The 16,221-nt window shown below is 42.3% G+C and overlaps 1 protein-coding gene across 2 annotated transcripts in view; it reads left to right on the plus strand.

Moving 5' to 3' along the window:
- The window catches only part of LOC141737877 (interferon-induced GTP-binding protein Mx-like), a 25,816-nt gene extending 10,582 nt beyond the window's left edge, over positions 1-15,234 (plus strand). For both annotated transcript variants that reach the window (XM_074572866.1, XM_074572867.1), the window contains exons 5-14: positions 897-1,051; positions 2,680-2,818; positions 3,342-3,540; positions 4,307-4,385; positions 5,937-6,059; positions 6,835-6,976; positions 9,589-9,747; positions 10,672-10,748; positions 11,939-12,181; positions 14,729-15,234. In XM_074572866.1, the coding sequence (XP_074428967.1) occupies positions 897-1,051; positions 2,680-2,818; positions 3,342-3,540; positions 4,307-4,385; positions 5,937-6,059; positions 6,835-6,976; positions 9,589-9,747; positions 10,672-10,748; positions 11,939-12,181; positions 14,729-14,962 (1,550 nt within the window). In that variant the 3' untranslated portion in view covers positions 14,963-15,234. The remainder of the gene's footprint in view (positions 1-896; positions 1,052-2,679; positions 2,819-3,341; positions 3,541-4,306; positions 4,386-5,936; positions 6,060-6,834; positions 6,977-9,588; positions 9,748-10,671; positions 10,749-11,938; positions 12,182-14,728) is intronic.
- Positions 15,235-16,221: the final 987 nt, after the last annotated feature.

Here is a 16,221-nt window from a genome sequence, read left to right on the forward strand (position 1 = left end):
AATCTTAATGACTTTGGAGAAAATTGCAAGAAGGCAGAGTGGAAGGCATATAGAGCTTCTGCCAGCTAGTGTGACCACAGCCTCAATCATTGCCCTTCCCATGTCATAGTTTTGTTTTTATGTTATTTCATGCTGTGTAAGGAAACATTTTTCTTACCCAAAGGGCAGTAAGCACTTGCCCTAAATGTGAAGGTTGGATTGTCCTTATATCCTTGACTAGCACAGCTCTGCAACATACTTATTTGTCCTAATGTTTTTTCATAAGCTTTTCAGTACATTATTTGGATATTTTCAATATATCCTTCCAAAACTGGCAAGGTCGGAGGTATGAACTGATTAAACTAATTACAGAGCTGAAAAATCTCTCATGAGAATGACTACGGGATTTCCTTGCTGTTCTGTGCTGTTCGCAGTTCAAGAATTATTGCTTTATAGGATACGCAACAAATTACTTGATCTCTCAACCTCTCTGTGAAAAAGTGAAGAATAGAAAATAACATCTATTTCTCTTTAAAGGCAGCAAGGGATTAATTGATGCCTACAAAGTGTCTTGATGTTGAGGAAGTATTTCTACAACTGACCAGTGTCTTATCCAATCTCTTTCATTGTGGTTTATTTATATTTATTTTGCCTGCGTATATGAGAGTTCATAAGTATATGCTATGTAAAATATTGCAGTTCACATTCCAAAAGGACTCCACGTGTCCATGTATTACGTAATAATTTCCTTAGATTTTTGTATAAATGAGTTTCCATGTGTGGCTGGATCCGAAAAAAAGCCAAGCCTTAAAGAACCATAGGTTCTAGTAGGTACTTTTTGAAGTCTTTGTGTTTAGCTTCGCTTTGATGCATTGTTTGAAGCTTGCATTCATTGCCTTGCTCTTTTCTTCTTGCAGCCCAGAATGTGGTGGCTGGTAACAGAGGTGCCATTAGCGGAGAACTAATTTCCCTGGAAATTTGGTCCCCAGATGTCCCAGATCTGACACTAATTGATCTTCCTGGAATTGCCAGAGTGGCCGTGGGGGATCAGCCAAAAGACATTGGGGAACAGGTAAAACTCAGTCCCATATGCCAATCTGTGCACAGTGTCACTTCCGTAACCTACCTCACATGCGAGCCTTTGCTGGAGGACGCTGGAGTTATTATGCTGGGCTTTTTGAGCCAGCAATAGAGCTACGCTAACAAACAGGCTTGTTTTTCAGGCAAGGAATTGCCAATAGGAAGAGTGAGGTCCAGGATCTCCTGTCTGCCCTTTCGTGCAGGAGGGAGCTGCCCATGCTAGCTGTGAAGGAGCCACTCGGGTGCCTTGACAAGCCTACCCATGGCAGCATGCAGTAACCAGGCTATATGGACCCTGAACACAGTGCTGCCCCTGTGTCCCTTGCCTAGACCGCAGTCTGCAAGATAGATGCATCACAAAATGAGTTGTCCTTTACTAGATCTGTGGATGTATTTGTCAAAGGATCTGAGTTCTTGCAAGCTCTTCTGGAGCAGGGTGGCAAATTTGCCTTCTTACAGATTCATTGCTCTGTCATCCCTTCCTTACAGAGCACATCAGAATCAGACCCATCCTGGTTTTTCTCATCCCTTAAGGGATCCCGGAAGATGCTTTTTGAATTAAAGAGAATATGCATTATAGTGGAGGGGGTCTTTACTCTTCCTCTGGCTGCTTTTAGAAGAAATGCTGGGGAATGCAAATAAAACTCTAGTTGGACAAGGCCAGCTGTGAGGATGATGTGCAGGAACTGGGTGTATTTTTTTCTCCTAAAATACCTTTAAATAGGAACTTGGAATAAGAGTAGCCTGAAGTTAGCTAGGCATATCAACAAAAATGTGACAAGACTGGATTGTCTGGGCTTTATTACGTGGGAGAAGAGCAATTTCACTTCATAATTAGATAGTAATATTTCTATTGTATTCAGAAGAAAGCAGCAGGTGTGACATGATCCACACGTTTCCATTGTCCACAGCTGCCTGCAGGCTTCAGAGATGGAGGCTATAGCATTGTAGCATGTCAGAAATTGGGATGGATGGAACGTAGAAGAGAGGCACCTTTACCAAAACTCAGGAAAAAAAAAGAGTTAACTTACTTTGGTATAAGCACAGTAGAGCTCTGTAAACCTTTTGCAATACAACACAAACTACGAGAAACCCTTTTAGTTTGGCATTGAAACATAGAAACCAATTAGATGTCATGTGCAACTTGTTGGTTTTTTTCACAAATACTCCACTGAAACACAAGCCAAAGACATTCGCTCTCCTTTCAGAGACACAAATCTGAGATTTATCATCATAATCTAGCTTCCTTTCTTTCCGTAAGTGTGTACCTAGACATCAGAACTTGTTTTTCTTACATGTGATTATTTATGAAATATCTCTAATATTTCCATAATGGAAGATTATATGCCTGAGAAGTTAAACTTTACATAGCTTTCAGGACAGACATAACAACAATCTGGTCTCATTCACGCTAGATGTTTGGATTAATCTTCACATAGGAAAAGAGGCTGCATTCTTCTGCTGACCCATTTCCATGCCATCCTTTAGCATGTAATACTATCCTCAGTGTATGTGACATTTAATGCCAAGAGACAGTGGCTCATATTGCTAGAAATGCTCACATCCTATATGCAGGCATCTGATTTCACTGAACTTCATTACTGCTGTATTGCATTGCAGATCAAAATGCTACTTAAAAGAATTATCGCCTACAAAGAGACACTCAATTTGGTAGTGGTGCCATGTAATGTGGATATTGCAACAACAGAAGCACTGAAAATGGCTCAAGAGGTGGACCCCAGTGGAGAAAGGACACTAGGTGAGAAATTTTTTTAAGCTACATGTTGAAGAGAAGTGCAAATCTTTTTTTCCATGAAGGTCTGGTGCTTTGTATTCCACACTAGATCTGTGAAATTAGCCACCAGAAGAAGGGAAAAAAAAAAAAAAAAACAAAAAAAAAACCAGCCTAAATAAATTATTTACAAAGCTTGAGATGATCCAGTAGCTCTAAGAATCCCTCGGTTTTGAGTCTTGCTGGTATTCATCTTATGAATAATTGTAAATTGAAAATGTCAGAATTAGTGGCAGGAAAACTTTGCTGCTGCCTGTTAAAAAGGGTTTGCAAGGCAAAAAGGCATGGTGGGAGGCCAACTGTAGCACATGTTTTACAGTGCAAAGCCCACGAGCTGAGAGCTTTCTATGAGAGAAGAAACAAAATGAAGAGAAGTTGGTTTATAAAACACGGCACAGCATGTTCCTGCTGTGCTGGTGGGGTGTCCTACTGTACCTCTCCTACCTTTAACTCCTGTGCTTGACTAAATTTCACTTGGGTAACTTCACAGGGATCCTCACGAAACCTGACCTGGTGGACAGAGGAACTGAGGAGTCTATTCTTAACATACTACGCAACCAAGTCGTCCCCCTCAAAAAAGGTTACATGATTGTGAAGTGTCGTGGGCAGCAGGACATCCACAACAAACTGGCCTTGGCTGCTGCAATCCAGCAGGAGAGAAAATTCTTCGAGAATCACAAACATTTCAGGTACTTCTTGCAGAAAAGACCTAATCAGAAACATACTAAAGTCACTTCAAAGCTTCCTGTTGACTTGCTGAGTTTTAAATTAGGGTTACAAACAGGTATTAATTATACTCACTATTTCTCATTGCCTATGTTGTGTTGCATTCCAGTAAGCTGGAAGAATTTTACATGTCAAATAAACTTGTAAAATGTATTTTGGATGCAAGTTTGATATATATCTCTCCTTAAACCTGGGAGAAGTGCAATGAACTTCAGAAGTTCAGAATAGTCCCAAAGAATTCAAGTTCAGTATCTGAGTGCTTCAAGTCAACCACTGATGTATTTCTATTCAATGGAAAACACGGTGAAACAGCATGAGAAAGGATACTGCCTGTGCCGAGGGCACAGATTTCCCCAGAATATGACTCAGCAGCAAATTGATGATAATATAGAGAATGGCAGGTGAAAAGGGTTTTGAATCAGTGTACTTCACACATGCAGAAATAGTGCAGCAGCACATTAATCTGCTGTTAGAATTTGATATTTTCAGTCTCTTCTCTGTTTCTCTTTGCTTAGCCAGGAGCAGTAGCTGTCGAACAAACCTTGCACAAAAGCCATGGTACCCAGAGAGTCCTGGGCTGCTGCCGCATCTGTACTAGCACTCCCCAGATAGCCTTTGCTTTACTCAATTTGTGTAGTAGAAGTAATGAAAACAGAGCAGACGATCAGTGCTACCTCCTTGCCCTGCACACGTGGTCTATATAAAACCCACTTTTCCTCCTTTTCGCAGCATTCTTCTGGAAGAAAGAAGGGCTACTATCCCTCACCTGGCAGAGAAGCTCACAAATGAACTTGTGAGACATATTATTGTAAGTAACAGAGGTGTCATACTAAGCTGTTTTTATTAGCTACTGTTTAAAAATAAGGTAAGCCCTTCAACCTTGGATTGCAATCTATTGCAATTGGAATTGCATCTTTATATGCATAGAGCGTACTTAATTATCCTTCAATCCAAGAACAAATTGAACTAAGTTAAAGGTAAAGAAACCCATGCTCTGTCCTCAGATTTGCCTTTAAGATGAAGATAGACAATAGGCAAATGGTTTCATAGAATCTTCTGGTTGGAAAGGACCTTTGAGATCATCGAGCCCAACCTTACACACACACACAAAAAAACCCCAAACAACAAAAAAACCCCTACAATCTCTGCCACTAGAGCATGCCCTGAAGTGCCAAATCTAGACATTTCTTAAATACCTCTAGGGATGGTGACTCAACCACCTCCCTGGGCAGGCTGTTCCAGTGCCTGACCACTCTTTCAGTAAAGTAATTCTTCCTAATATCTAATCTAAACCTCCCCTGCTGCAACTTCAGACCATTTCCTCTGGTCCTGTCATTCTTCACCTGGGAGGAGAGGCCAACCCCTGCCTCTCTACAGTTTCCTTTCAGGTAGTTGTAGAGGGCAATGAGGTCTCCCCTCAGCCTCCTCTTCTCCAAGCTAAACATGCCCAGCTCCCTCAGCCTCTCCTCATATGACCTGGTCTGCAGACCAAGTCGACTACTTGTGACTCAGAACTCCTGCCTTTTCTATGGCAGACATTGTATTTCTTTTTATTTGCTTTGTCCTCAGATTTGCCTTTAAGATGAAGATAGACAATAGGCAAATCATTTCATCTGCTTATGACTCAGAACTCCTGCCTTTTCAATGGCAGCCATTGTATTTCTTTTTTTTTGTGAAGAGTGTTGATCAGCTGGGTGACACGTTACTGCTATGAGCTTGCTAAAACACAATAATTTCTATTTAACTGAAAGATGTGTTCAAAATCTCAAGTCATATCTAATTTTTTATTATATTACTACGCTAATATAAGTATATTGGGGTTTTAATTTTTTTTAAAATATATATATATCTCTTTAATTATTCCATTAAGGTAAAACGCTAAAATACAGGGAATCTCTAAATTCAGTCCTGAAGGAGAAAAAAAAAAAGTATTTATGTAACTTTACATAAAATAGGCAACTAAGCAGCCATGGTCAATCAGGTATTTTTCAGGACTGGAGGAGTCAGTGCATTCCCCACATCACCACCTCCCTGGCACAGCCTGTCAGGACAGAGTTTTTGCTTCACTGTAGATGAAATGTTGCCTTAGACTACAGCTACTCTGCCCACCTTGCAGTGAGGTCCAGCTTGATGTCTCAGGGAGATCCTAGCCCCTGCCTTCTCTCAATGAAGGCCATATTTGCACTTCCATGGTATCCCACTATCACACATGGGATGCAAGGACAACGAGCTCTTGGACTCCTAAAAGCAGCAAAGATCATGCGCAGGTGTAGGTCACTCTTGGAGGGATTTTGTTTTTCTTCCAGAACCAGACACGATCAACCTACCTAAATGTCCTTCTTTACTGTCTATCCCTCAGAAAACTTTGCCAACACTAGAGAACCAAATACGTGAGGTGCTCCAAAAAACGTTACAGGATCTACAAAGGTATAGAAGAGGCACACCCAAAGCAGAGTCTGAGAAGCTGATTTTCCTCACAGACGTAAGTATCAATATTGTTTTGGTCACAGAGCAGAGCAAGCTGGTAAACATGGGAGAAAAAGAAACCATGTAAAGTTAGCAAACCATCAGCATGGACCACAAGGAAGCTTATGGTATCCGTCACTGATATGTTTTGAGAGTAACATACACAAACCTCTGGCAGGAATACATCGTACCTGCAAAAATAACAGACCACAGGAGCTCGTGGCCCCTTCTAGCAATTTTTTTCCTGTGATTGTGTGACAAGGAGCTGAACAACAACTCAGTTGATTGGTCAAAATCAAGCATCTCAGAGAGGGAAAACTTACACTCCTGCCTGCCTGACATTTTGAAGGGTTTCCATTGTTTACAGCATTCATAAGATCAAATGCATTCCTGTTATCAAAATATGGTTTGCAAATCCATCTGAGTGTCTCAGATGGGGGGACATAATCCCTCACAGTAAGCTTTCGGCAGGCCAGGAGAGGTGCTTATGAAGGCTCAACAGCCTTCAAAGACTTCATACAAGTCTAGTCAATTTGAATTGAGTAAATGGCTCTAAGAGTCCAGAGAAAAAGAAAACAAAACAAAAGAGTATCAAAATTGTTCTCCTTTAGCTGTGTTGGTTTTGAAAACAAAAACAAAGCCAAAATCCAACAGGAGCTAAGAGCATAAAAGGTGTAAGGGTGTGAACCTGCTTTAACATCAAATAATCACAGGTTTACTTAACATGTGCGAGTTAGTCTGAAGAAATGGAACTTCACTACATTGCTTGCTTATTCTTCAATTCATTACAGATGATCAAACTCTACAATCAAGACATCTCTCAGGTAATACGTGGAGAGGAACAGTTGTTTGGAAATGAAATCAGACTATTTACAAAAATCCGCAGAGAGTTTCGAACATGGGAATTGATTCTCCTAGAGTGTGCTGCAAAAGGTAAGCATAGAAAACCGTCACTTGCAGCTGACCTGACATTCCATTCCCTTGCTTTTAAATCATGACACTGCATGACCAAAGGGTTGTTTTCAAGAAAGTGTAAAAAAGAAGCTAGGAGCATTCATCTGTTGTAGTGTTAGGCAAGTTATGCTTTGGTCTTTGGGGACAAAGACCTGGCTTGCATTAAAGGCTGTCATTACGGAGAGATCAGTGGATGTCTCTCTTCTTCCAGTAAAGCAATAAAACCAAGACTGTGGCACAGAATCGGTTGCTGGTTCTCTGAAATGTTCTTTTAAATAACAGCAACAAAACCAACACCAATACCAACACTAATATTAATATTAATAATAATAGCAACAACAACAATGATGTATTTAAACGATATAATTGTTATAATTCCATTACTGTTGTTATTGTTGTTGTTGATGTTGTCGTTGTTGTTATTATTATTATTATGAATGTTTGGGAGTTTTTGGTCTTTTTTGTTCTACTTTAGCTCTGGTTTAAGGTGTGGAGAAAAATTCTGAGTCTGAAATAACCACGACCTTGTAAAGAGCACCCCTTTCTGTGCATCACCCACCTTGCTAATTGCTTACGTGAATGTCCTGGTTCCGGTGGGGATAGGGTTCATTTTTCCTGGTATTCCATGCCATGTGAGCCACGCCCACCCTGAGCTGCCGGGGGAGGGGGCAGGAAGTTGCTGCTTAAAAGCGGGCTGGGGCGTCCCGGGTGCAGTCCGGCCGGCGAGCGGCGGTTCCGTAATCGCGTTTGTATATTCCCCTATCCGTGTTGTTGTTGTTGTTTGCCTGTTCCCTTTACTGTCCTGTTAAACTGCCTTTGTCTCAACCCAAGAGTCTTGCCTTTTCTTACGATTCTTCCTGTATTAGGAAGCGGCGAGCGAGCGGCACGTGGTTCTTTGTTGCCGTCTGAGGCTAAACCACGACAGTGAACTCAGTTGTAAACTGAGGCATAGGGTGACGCATGCAGACTGAACTCTGCTGTACACTCAACATCTTTTGCAGCGTCTTTTACGCATCTTTCGGAGACCCCATCATTTGCTCTTAGAGATGAAATAGCATCAGCTGCCAGTCAAGCAATAGTTCTTGAAACAAGTTCTTTTAGTTTTTTATGTACATCTATGTCAACATCACCAGTATCTCTAAAATTATAGCTACGAATACGCTGCAACGGTGCTGTCAGCCAGAGACAAATATATGTATATATATGCATATATGTGAAGAGAGACAGGTAGACAGACATTGGTGTATGTCAATGTCTCTTATGTCCCATCCATGAAGTACCAAGCCAATCAACATGATTTTATGGGGAGGAATAAAAGAGTAAGACAATGAAGGGATGAATAAATAGATGTTAAAACAGCACAAAGCACTAGCAGAAGGATGCAGCTTCTTCAGAGGACAAAGAGCAACTGAGTCGCAGAAGATACGCAAGGCATCACAAGCTGAACCACAGTGGGGAATCCTCTGGGCACTTTCAGGTTACCCCCATCGATTTAAACTAATATATCTGACTTCACAACAGGATCAGGGTAGGAGCACACAGCAGCTCTTTCAACAGCACAGGTCTTGCTGACAATATGCTACCCCAAAATCATGTGTGCATATGCTCAGGTGAAGTATTTACATGTGCTGCAGAGTAAATTCACTTACATAGCTTGAAAACCAGAGGTGGCTTTAGCGAGCCCTTCCTCAACGAAAAGCATTGTCATCAGCCACCGTTAGGATTTCTGAAGGTACATCTTTGCATGTCAAATGATTCAGTTTAACTTCAGCTTTCTTATGATGAACGAAAGTATTAAAAATATCAGATACTTTGAATACTTGAAGCTGATGGATGTCGAAAAGCTGATAGATGTTCTTGTGGCCATGTTTGTACTACCTTAACTGCACGGGTATGTTTTCAGACTCTGAACCAGATACTCCGCATCTACTTCTGTCTTTTCTTTATCCTTTTCTTTTTCCTTTTTTCTTTTTCATTATCCAACCATAGACTTGCATATCTGAATGTCAGAACCAAATGCATCCATGGCTTGACTTCTACTTCCACATGTGCACTTGATCCATGATTCACAAATTGGACCCCACAACAGGGCAATATCAAAACCTTTCAAAACACTTAGAAACACATTTTTGCTTGAATATATAAACCAATTCAAAGGGATATAACATCAACATAGAAATATAGACTGTGATATCTTAAATAAAAATAGCTAGTCAACAGTAGATTCCCTGGACTGTTTAGCAACTTTGGGGTTTTGTTTTGTTCTAGGTTTTCTAAAACTCAGAAATGACTGGTAACAGCCACTTCTGTGAGCGCAGAATTCCAAGACGAACCGGTATTTTTGAGCCCCATCATCATTTCTGGATTGCTTTCTGTCAGTTAGATGCTTGATCCAGTGTGTGAGATGGCTCATTTACTGAGCAATAACTTGTGTTAGCTCAGGTCTACAGTAATGGTATTGCTCAAAAGACTGTCTCAGTAGTTGTTCTTCTCAAGAGCATTTCAAAGAGGAGAAATAAACTTCCTTCTTAAATCTGAAATTTATAAATTGAGGGATTTAGTAGTAAAGCAATGTTATTTTAATATTACAGTTAAAAAAAATGTACCCAGTAAAGTGTGGAAATACGAAGACCAGTATCGTGGACGGGAGTTTCCAGGCTTTACCAATTACAGGACATTTGAGGACATTATAAAAGAGCAAATTATAGAACTGGAGGAGCCAGCCGTCGGCATACTGAACAACGTGATCGGTACGTCTCGCAGGCCGCATGAGGCTGTCGCGTGGGAGACACTGGTGTGCCTGACAAATTTTTTTCCAGGATAAGTCAACGGTCTCACTGCTGAAACAAGAGCTCCAGACAGGATACTTCAGAATGGGGAAGTGAACCTGATTCAAGCTGGGGGCTTGCCTCTGCTCCGGAGCCTCCAATCTCTATGCGTGGCCTCCAGCCATTTGTTAATACTTTTCCCAGTGGCTGGTGGGAGGGAGGTAGAAGGCAACTACAAAAAATAACACAGTAAAGAAATAGTATAGTAGAAGTAGCAGGTGCCAGCCAAGTGGCTTGGTATTCCCAAGCCTGGGGAGTGGCATTCACAAACCTGAACTGGAAACCCACCTTCTTTGCCAATTCTTTGCACGACGTTGTGTGTATTACACAGTGTCTGCTGGGGCTGGGGGAAAGGGTACATAATTCATCCAGTAAAAAGCACCCAAGCAAAAAGTATGTCGTGATCCTGTCTCTTCTACGTTTGCCTTAGAAGGCAGCTACAGCGTCTGTGCCAGACTCAGTGCTCTGTATTATATGTGCTGGCCCCTCTTCCTGGGGAGGCCACTCAGAGGGTAAGATGCAGATGTGCTTACATGGCCAAGTGATGACACATCTGGTCAAACACAGCTGTAAGCACAGAAATCTTTGCTTTATCAAAGAAATCTCAGTGACGTTCAGTCTCTCAGGTGGTAAGTGATCACAGGAAGTCTTTAATGCTCACACTCTCGGACCTGGAAATCTAAATTCCTACTTTGTATTGGTTTCAAAAGCATAGCACATCAGTATAGCTGCTCAGCTCTTTCTGGATGAATATAGAAAATGAGTGGTTCTCGCAAGTCTTATATTAACAATAGCTTAAAAACCTCGCTTGCTGACTTTGTTTTTGTCTGTCTGTTCTTCCCTTAGGCCTGGTTGAAGAGAAATTTGTGGAGCTCTCTAAAAGGCATTTTGCTAATTTTCACAATCTAAACAGAGCTGCTAAGGTGAGAGACTACCTATAACTTGAGATAAGACAAGAGCAAGATGCAATGGCACTTGCAAATGCAGCCATGCTTACAGTACCTACCCCTCTGAAAGGCAAGCCAGGGCGCTAGCCGGTGCAGCAATCTCATCTTGCATAAAAGGGAGCAGCAGCAGACAAGCCAAGAATCATTCAACTATGAGAGAGTCAGAAGATGATTGTTCACAGTCTGGGGGTTTGCATGTTTTGGGGTGGAGTTAAATGGTATGGATGTCATTGAAGACCTTTTCTCAAACAAGAGCTTTGAGGAAGAGATGAGAAACAATGCTGGGCAGCCGGGAAGCAGAGTCCATTCACAGGGTACTGCTTAAAAAAGTAACTCAAAGGAAAATATGAGTTAAAGAGATGGTTTGCTATTTGACTTGCATGGCCAAACCCTACTGAGCTCCTGGGCCAACCATACAGCAAGCAAATAAGCTATTTCAGCCAAATACAAAGGTGTTTAGGGAGGGCCTTTAGGCATAACCTGAGAGGAATGACAAAGGAGGAAGTTCTGGTAGACACTGAAGGTGAGAAAAAAGACATAATGCTTTCTTAGGGATGCTAGGAAAGCATTTGAAGGGAATTTGAGGATGACTGAGGGAACTTTGCACCCCCCACGGACTTTTAGGTGGAAGTATCAAAAAGGCCAGAAAGCATCAGATCGCTGCAATAAAAATCCCAGACAGTGAAGGGTGAGACAGGGATGGTTTGCTGACAACAAACAGGAGTCTGCAGTTTTTGAGAAGGGCAGGAGGGGCAAAGGAGTTCACACCGTTGCCTACTGTCACTGCCTACTGTGAGAGGGACACACAAACAAAATGCGTGCAAAACCCAAGGACAGGCTGCAGGCTGAACTCGCGGCTGGCCAGTGCTGCTTGTTCCCACCAACCTTGTATTTTCATTCGGGGTCCAAGCACCAGGTTTTGGCTGATCCCGCTCGTGTAAAGGAGGGGACAAAACTGCTACGTTTTCCTGCTGTTTCACAACAGGGGAACCAGAATCTAAAGCGTTACTCCCTGTTCCCAAGAGCTGGTCTGGGATTAGACAGCGCTGCAGCGAGGACTGTTGAACGCCATGCCCACCTTGCCGTTCCCTGGGGACACTGCTAAGCACCAGCACCTTTGCAAAGGAAACAAATGTCTGAAAACTTGTTGATTTTTTCTTTCCTAGGTCAGAATTGAAAACATCAGAGAGAAACAAGCAGCAGAGGCTGAAAGACACATCCGGACCCAGTTTAAAATGGAGAGAATCGTATACTGCCAGGATGACGCTTACATTAAGGATTTACAGTCTGTTAAGAGAGAAAATGCTACCAAAGGTGTCAATGGGAAAGAGTTGCAGGTTGGATCTGTTTCGAATCAAGAGCCCTCCTTTGTCCAGGAAATGGTTTGTCACACGAAGGCCTATTTTGATGTAAGTTTACAGACTATGATACAGCAGCTCTTCTGCACCCTGAATGCTATTGCATAGATTCCTCTCCCAGATCTCGCTGTAGTCAATATACGTCTGTCATGAAATAGTACTACTATGCAGGGAATAGTAGCCAGAGGGTATAAGTGTCTCGTCCAGGTACACCCACAGTTTCTATATGAATTAATTGGAGCTTCTGACCAGTGATGAAAACGCCAGGACAAAGCTGGTCTGATGGCCTGTGCCAGCACAGTTTCTGGGGAGAAGCAGTTGCACACTGCGGGGTCTGGTGATTAGAAAAGCCTACAGGCTGTTAAAGTGACAGACGGCTCCTAAACCACTTGTTAGCTACCCTCCAGCCTGGCAGGCCTCCCTGCCGTGGCTGCCGCTCGTTTGGGGAATACGGCATCGGCAAGTGAGTCCTCTTCTCACCTTCCTACAGCCTTTCACGGGGAAGAGGGTGACTCCCTGCTGCTTACACAGCCCCACACCAGTACGATGCTCTCTTGCTGGCTTTCCTATTGGGACAAGTGTCAGGGTGGGAGGGGGAAAGGACAGTGACTTACCAGCATGGAGGAGAGGATAGGATGGGGAAGAGCCCTTGGCCCTGTAATTAGGAGTTATTGATATTCAGTTGATGGCAAGTCACCCTCTTCTAGCAAAGGAAGCAGATTGTTTTCCCCACTGCAAGCTCATCTCACAGTTTTCAAATGATGTTAGTTTCCACAAGCTTAACAACATTATGTACAGCACTTTGGCATTTGGCACAGCATCTGAGAGCTCCGGGCAGCCACAAGCCCCTCTGCGTATTCCTGCTGGCAGCAGAAAGTGGTAACAGTGGCTCGCAGTCAGATCCTGAACTAAGGTGGCAGGGGGAGCAATAATACAACGTTAAGTTAAAATGGATTCAGCTATCTGTAGAAATCAGAGTGCATATGCTGTATTGCAGATAGCTCCATGGAAGTTAAGTCTCTGCAGAAAAATGTTTTAGCAAAGACAGACAGCAAAGAGAACATGCAGTATCAGGATTTGCTTTTGATTTTTGTTTCATAAAACCCCCTCAGAAAGCAACAAGTTCAATATTACTAATGCAGTAAGGTAGGTTGCAACTCACGTTGAATTTCAATAGCCAGGATTTGACAAATTCTTACAATTAAATGTTCAGGCTGATGGAGAGAAAACCATCAGCTTTCAGAGAACAAGAGACAAAGGCAGAACTGCATAAGCTCTTCCCTGCCTCCTTACTATACTCTCTGCTGTAACACAAAAGTCTTAGATGATTGTTATAGATTTTTGTAAATGCCCTAAGTGCCATTTTCAGCAATAACAAATGCCAGGGCATCATATCTCCATGGGACTTACGCAAGGCCAAATACACTTTGAAAGAGATGGAAGTGTCCATGTCCTTTGGAAATGGCATGCATGAATCTGTGTTCACCTATGACAGGACTCTCAAGGTTCTGTGTAGAGTTTGGCTCCAGAAAAAACCCCATATTTAAAGCACCTACAGTCCCTCCTGCCACAGTCAGTAGTGCTTAGAGAACAAATAGGCTCAGTAAGTTCTTTAGCTGACTCGGATGAATTGCTTGCTATTCACTAGATCTCTGCAAACCGGAAATTAAAACTAAACATCTACTCTTAGGTATTTTTCACCTTGAGCTCAGACTCATCCTTGTACGCATAAGATTTGCAGCCACTGAGCTCCAGGTATCTGAAGCTAGGGCTTCCCACTGCCATTTTCAGGTCAGATGCCACAGAAAAGAAAGCGAGACGGCACCTCTCTCAATTGTAGCCAGTCACTCAGGCCAAAGTACTCACCTGGCACCAGCATTGGGGAGGTTTTGAACCTCCTATCACCCAAGAGCACCAGCTAAGCCCCCAAGCCCTGCAGGTGTCTCTGGGGAAAGGGCCCCACAACCTCTTCTAGGTCAATCTGGTTCAATTTGCATAAATAACTAGACCAGGCAGTTTGTCAGGTTAAGCAGAAAATAATGTCATTGAGATATCAATAGATGTAACATAGGCACAGCGTAGTCTCGCTATTGCTGAAAACATTTTCCCTTAAGGCTAAAGCTTACTCCAAAGCTGTCTTACACTTAAAAGGACAGCCACATCAGAAATACCATCAAAAGACAGAAATATACCACCTTTGGAAAAATCACTTTGATTTCCTGTTCCATAAAAATTGGTCGTGTTCAGAGAAGACGGGTATGATGCCAGAAATTGTTCACAAGTACTATTCATCAGGTGTGTCCTTGTATAACTCTTACCAATGATAGCTGGCAGAACTAAGCAGGGAACAGCCTGCCTTGGGTTTGTTTCCGAGGGAAAAGAGTCACAGCTGACATTCCTGTAACTCTTAGATCTTTAGGCATGAAGGAGACTAACGACAAACATTATTTAGTCCCTAGAAGCACTCACTTCTTGAACAGTAACTCAATACAACATTTTAAAACCGTGCTGTCACTTCTTACCAGCTTATCTATAGACCCTTCCTTTTTTAGCTCTTTTTGGGAAACAAGTCTTTTGCCTTTTTTCCCCCTCTTGCAGGGAGCAAGTAGACGCCTCTGCAATCAGATACCTCTGATCATCCTCTCTTCTGCCCTTCATGACTTCGGGGATACCTTACAGACCACTATGTTGCATCTTTTGCAAGAAAAAGACAAGTTAAGCCAACTCCTTCAGGAGGACAGTGAAGCTGCTAAACACAGGAACTACCTCAGTCAACGAGTTAATCGTCTCACCAAAGCCTGCCAATACCTGAGAGACTTCACCACATTGTAGATTTCTTCATTTTTCAGAAGTATATTTCTACTTTTGTTTTCTAGCATTACTGGAGAACTTTGTAAAATCTACTAAAAATGTAATGTCAGCACAGGCCTTTAACACTCATTTCTACCGGTCAGTTTTGCTTTATTTTCCATAATCGGTTGTACAGAAACACCTGTAAAGTGCTCCACTGGGGGAGTTGTGACAAAATGTTACCCTATTTTTTAAACATTTTCTTTATGAGCTCTGTACAACCATTAAAATAATTATTAAAAAGCTAGAGCTCTAAGAGTTGGGTTTTGTTGTGGGTTTTTTGTTGTTGTTGATTTTTTTTATGAGAATGAGGGCTTTCAGCTGTATAACTCACAAACTGTAGAACTCAAATTACCTCACTAACTTTCCGAGAGGAAGCTTACTGCACAACCGTAGCGATCCCCCACTTCCCTTTGTGTTTTTGCCTTGCTGTGGTTGCTGTCTTTCCTGCCATCGTCTGAAAGATGACTGACGGCACAAGGTGTCACCAGTTTTAAGTCCCACCCCAGTAGGCAGAGAGGGTGCAAATGGTGGGCATGAAACAGTTCCAGCCTATACGGAAAAGGAAATAAACTTCATCCGAGCGGTACATCCACAGGATGCCGTTGGCTCTGTTTTTCCTTTCTCAGTTCCCTGATTTGTTGAGAAAGGTTAAAAGGCTCTTTCTTTGGGATGCCTGGAGCATCGTCTGAAATTTTGGGACTGATGGGCAATTTAACAGATGGCAGGATTCGGATGTCCAAAAGGAATTAAACCAGCCAGGGTGTTATACATTAGAAAGGTGTCTCAGCATGTGGCTTGCTGCCTTTCTCCTTCCCCTCCCGAGGGCAAGGAGAACTTTTCCACAAGCTCTTTCATTTTGCCAGTTACTATGCAATACTGCACACTGTATTCGTGACATCTTTCATGTGGAGGATTTATTTTAACAGGCAAAGCTGTGCTTTATGTAGCAAAAGTAATGTCTGCATTCAGCTAAAAAAAATGTGCTTGTACCAGTGTGCCAGGCAGTAATTTCCAAGGTGCTTACAAGAAAAGTCTTCTGTTCAGGCTAGAAATGACATAAGGGGTTGGACCCTCTGACGTGAAACTGGAGCAGCAGATGGCTGACTTCTGTGGCACAGCATTCACCCCAGTACAGCATACAGATTTCTTAACGCTTTTTAGCACTACAGCCAATTTTCTACATTTCAGTATACTGGTTTGCTACTATTGACTCGCGGTGCTGCAGGTCAGAAGCCATA

This window comes from Larus michahellis, chromosome 1 (genome assembly GCF_964199755.1).
Source record: "Larus michahellis chromosome 1, bLarMic1.1, whole genome shotgun sequence".
Taxonomy (NCBI): Eukaryota; Metazoa; Chordata; class Aves; order Charadriiformes; family Laridae; genus Larus; species Larus michahellis.